The sequence below is a fragment of the Cebus imitator genome, unplaced genomic scaffold, assembly GCF_001604975.1.
Source record: "Cebus imitator isolate Cc_AM_T3 unplaced genomic scaffold, Cebus_imitator-1.0 Scaffold28, whole genome shotgun sequence".
NCBI classification, from domain to species: Eukaryota; Metazoa; Chordata; class Mammalia; order Primates; family Cebidae; genus Cebus; species Cebus imitator.
This window is the reverse complement of record NW_016107343.1, coordinates 6,080,470-6,082,762: the sequence shown is the minus strand read 5'-3', so window position 1 is coordinate 6,082,762 and position 2,293 is coordinate 6,080,470. Positions and strand designations below refer to the sequence as shown.

Below are 2,293 nucleotides of genomic sequence, written 5' to 3'. Positions count from 1 at the left end.
TTTTAGTAGAGACGGGGTTTCACCACGTTGACCAGGATGGTCTCGATCTCTTGACCTCGTGATCCACCCGCCTCGGCCTCCCAAAGTGCAGGGATTACAAGCGTGAGCCACCGCGCCCGGCCTTATATAGCTTTTACTAGGTGATTTTTTTTTCCTTTTACAGAAAACAGCCTGACAGCTTTGGGATCACGACTGGCATCTGTTACTATGGAACCACCTGTTATCTGGTCTCTTTTTGCACAGTGGAGAGGATAGGGGAGGGGAGGGTCTCAAAACAAAACCAACAACGAGAACAACAAAAAAACCAATTTCTGCTCTAAACAAACAAAAACCAACTTTTGTCCCAAACTTAAATTCCAATTGCACTTAAGGACTCAAAGGATACTTAATTTGGGAAGACCCCATTCTAGGTCATCTCATCTGCTGCTATTGGCTCCTCCACTTACCAGATTGTTGCTTCAGCTGCTCTTTTTGGATTGCCGCAAACTGTTTGGCATCAGCCAGGGAGCCAAAAAGAGCAGCAAAGGGGTTACTTGAGATGTTGTTGTTATTCTCCTGGTCTGTCATTTCACTTTAAGGTATCCTCCATCCAGACCTAGGGGGAGGGGCTGTTCAAAGGACAGGTATTAGACACAAGAGGGCAGACAACACAATATCTGTGGTTGTTTCTTCTTCCATTTCTAAAATACGATACATTTAAAAAGACTTTGGGTTAAGATTTTTCCAATTCCCATCCCCCAACTCAAGACATTTTTGGCAAGATGGTTACAAACCTACCAGCTGGACTTGGTGGCTTGATTTGGGGATAGCTAAAATGAAAAAGCCTAAAACATATTCAGCTGGAATGCATATATCTGTTGATATGTTTTTATTTGCTATACCTTTAAGAAAATAGGTTAAGTAGAAAGAATTATTGAAGTCAAAGAGAGAGACCACCTACCAATGGTAACAACAATGTGGCACTGAGAAATAATAAGACAAGAATTATGGATTTCCCAAGTCTTTAAGCTGGCAGTCTAGTTCTCATTCACTGTGGGGAGGACAAGGCACTTCTATGACTTAGGGCTGGTCTGGAGCTGAAAATTCCTCAGCTACATATAAATTAAGTGAAAGCCCATATCTTAGATTTGGACTGGCAAATCAGGATTGGAAGCAGTTTAGCCGCATGTTATGGGTTTTTAACATAGATTAAGCAATCTATTTTTTTTTCTTTTTTTGGGACGGAGTTTCGCTCTTGTTACCCAGGCTGGAGTGCAATGGCGCGATCTCGGCTCACCGCAACCTCCGCTGCCTGAGTTCAGGCAATTCTCCTGCCTCAGCCTCCTGAGTAGCTGGGATTATAGGCACGCGCCACCATGCCCAGCTAATTTTTTGTAGTTTTAGCAGAGACGGGGTTTCACCATGTTGACCAGGATGGTCTCGATCTCTTGACCTTGTGATCCACCCGCCTCGGCCTCCCAAAGTGCTGGGATTACAGGCGTGAGCCACCGCACCCGGCTAAGCAATCTATTTATTTTTATTCTAGGTATAATAGTACTGATATTTCTTCCTCTAACAAATTAACTGGTCTTTGCTTCATGCTGTATCTAACCTTCACTGTTTACCTGATTTTTAAAAATAATACTGAAGAAAATGCAAATTCCAACTGTCAGGTCTACTGTGTAATATGTATACCTCAAAAGTGTTTAATAGAGCTGACTGAGCCTGCATTCATACTCTTCTGATTACATCTCCTCATTCGAGACCAAGTGAACTCAGAGGCACAACAGAATAAGCAGAGCTCCCTGAAAGGCTTTCTCCCCTTTCTGAAATTTTAAGGCTGTGACATAGAAATATTAAATACAAGCCTGAAAAGAGTGGGAAGAGACAAAGTGTATGAATGTTCTGCTCACAAGAATCCTGAACTGTTACAAGGACAGATACCTTAGAAATAGCGGGGACAGAGACATAAAGGAAGAAGAAGAAAAGAACATTTGGTCTACCTTTAGTTTATTGAGGCAAGACTCCCCTCACAGGATCATATCAACAAAAGTTAATGTGGGCTAGGTGCAGTGGCTCACGCCTGCAATCCCAGCACCTTGGGAGACTGAGGCAGGTGGATCACTTGAGGTCAGGAGTTCAAGACAAGCTTGGCCAACATGGTGAAATCCCATCTCTACTAAAACACAAAAATTGGCTGGTTGTGGTGGTGGGCACCTGTAATCCCAGATACTCGGGAGGCTGAGGCTGAAGAATCGCTTGAACCTGGGAGGTGGAGGTTGCAGAAAGCTGAGACTGCACCACTGCACTCCAA

The 2,293-nt window shown here is 43.6% G+C and overlaps 1 protein-coding gene across 2 annotated transcripts in view; it reads right to left on the bottom strand.

The window, feature by feature from the left end:
• Nucleotides 1-2,293, bottom strand: part of UBE4A (ubiquitination factor E4A) — a 45,549-nt gene that overhangs the window by 39,218 nt on the left and 4,038 nt on the right. Inside the window, exon 2 of one of the 2 annotated variants that reach the window (XM_017523419.2) lies at nucleotides 447-595. In XM_017523419.2, the coding sequence (XP_017378908.1) occupies nucleotides 447-567 (121 nt within the window). In that variant the 5' untranslated portion in view covers nucleotides 568-595. Of the gene's footprint in view, nucleotides 1-446; nucleotides 609-2,293 lie in introns of both variants that reach the window. The other variant, XM_017523420.2, reaches the window with a different exon arrangement.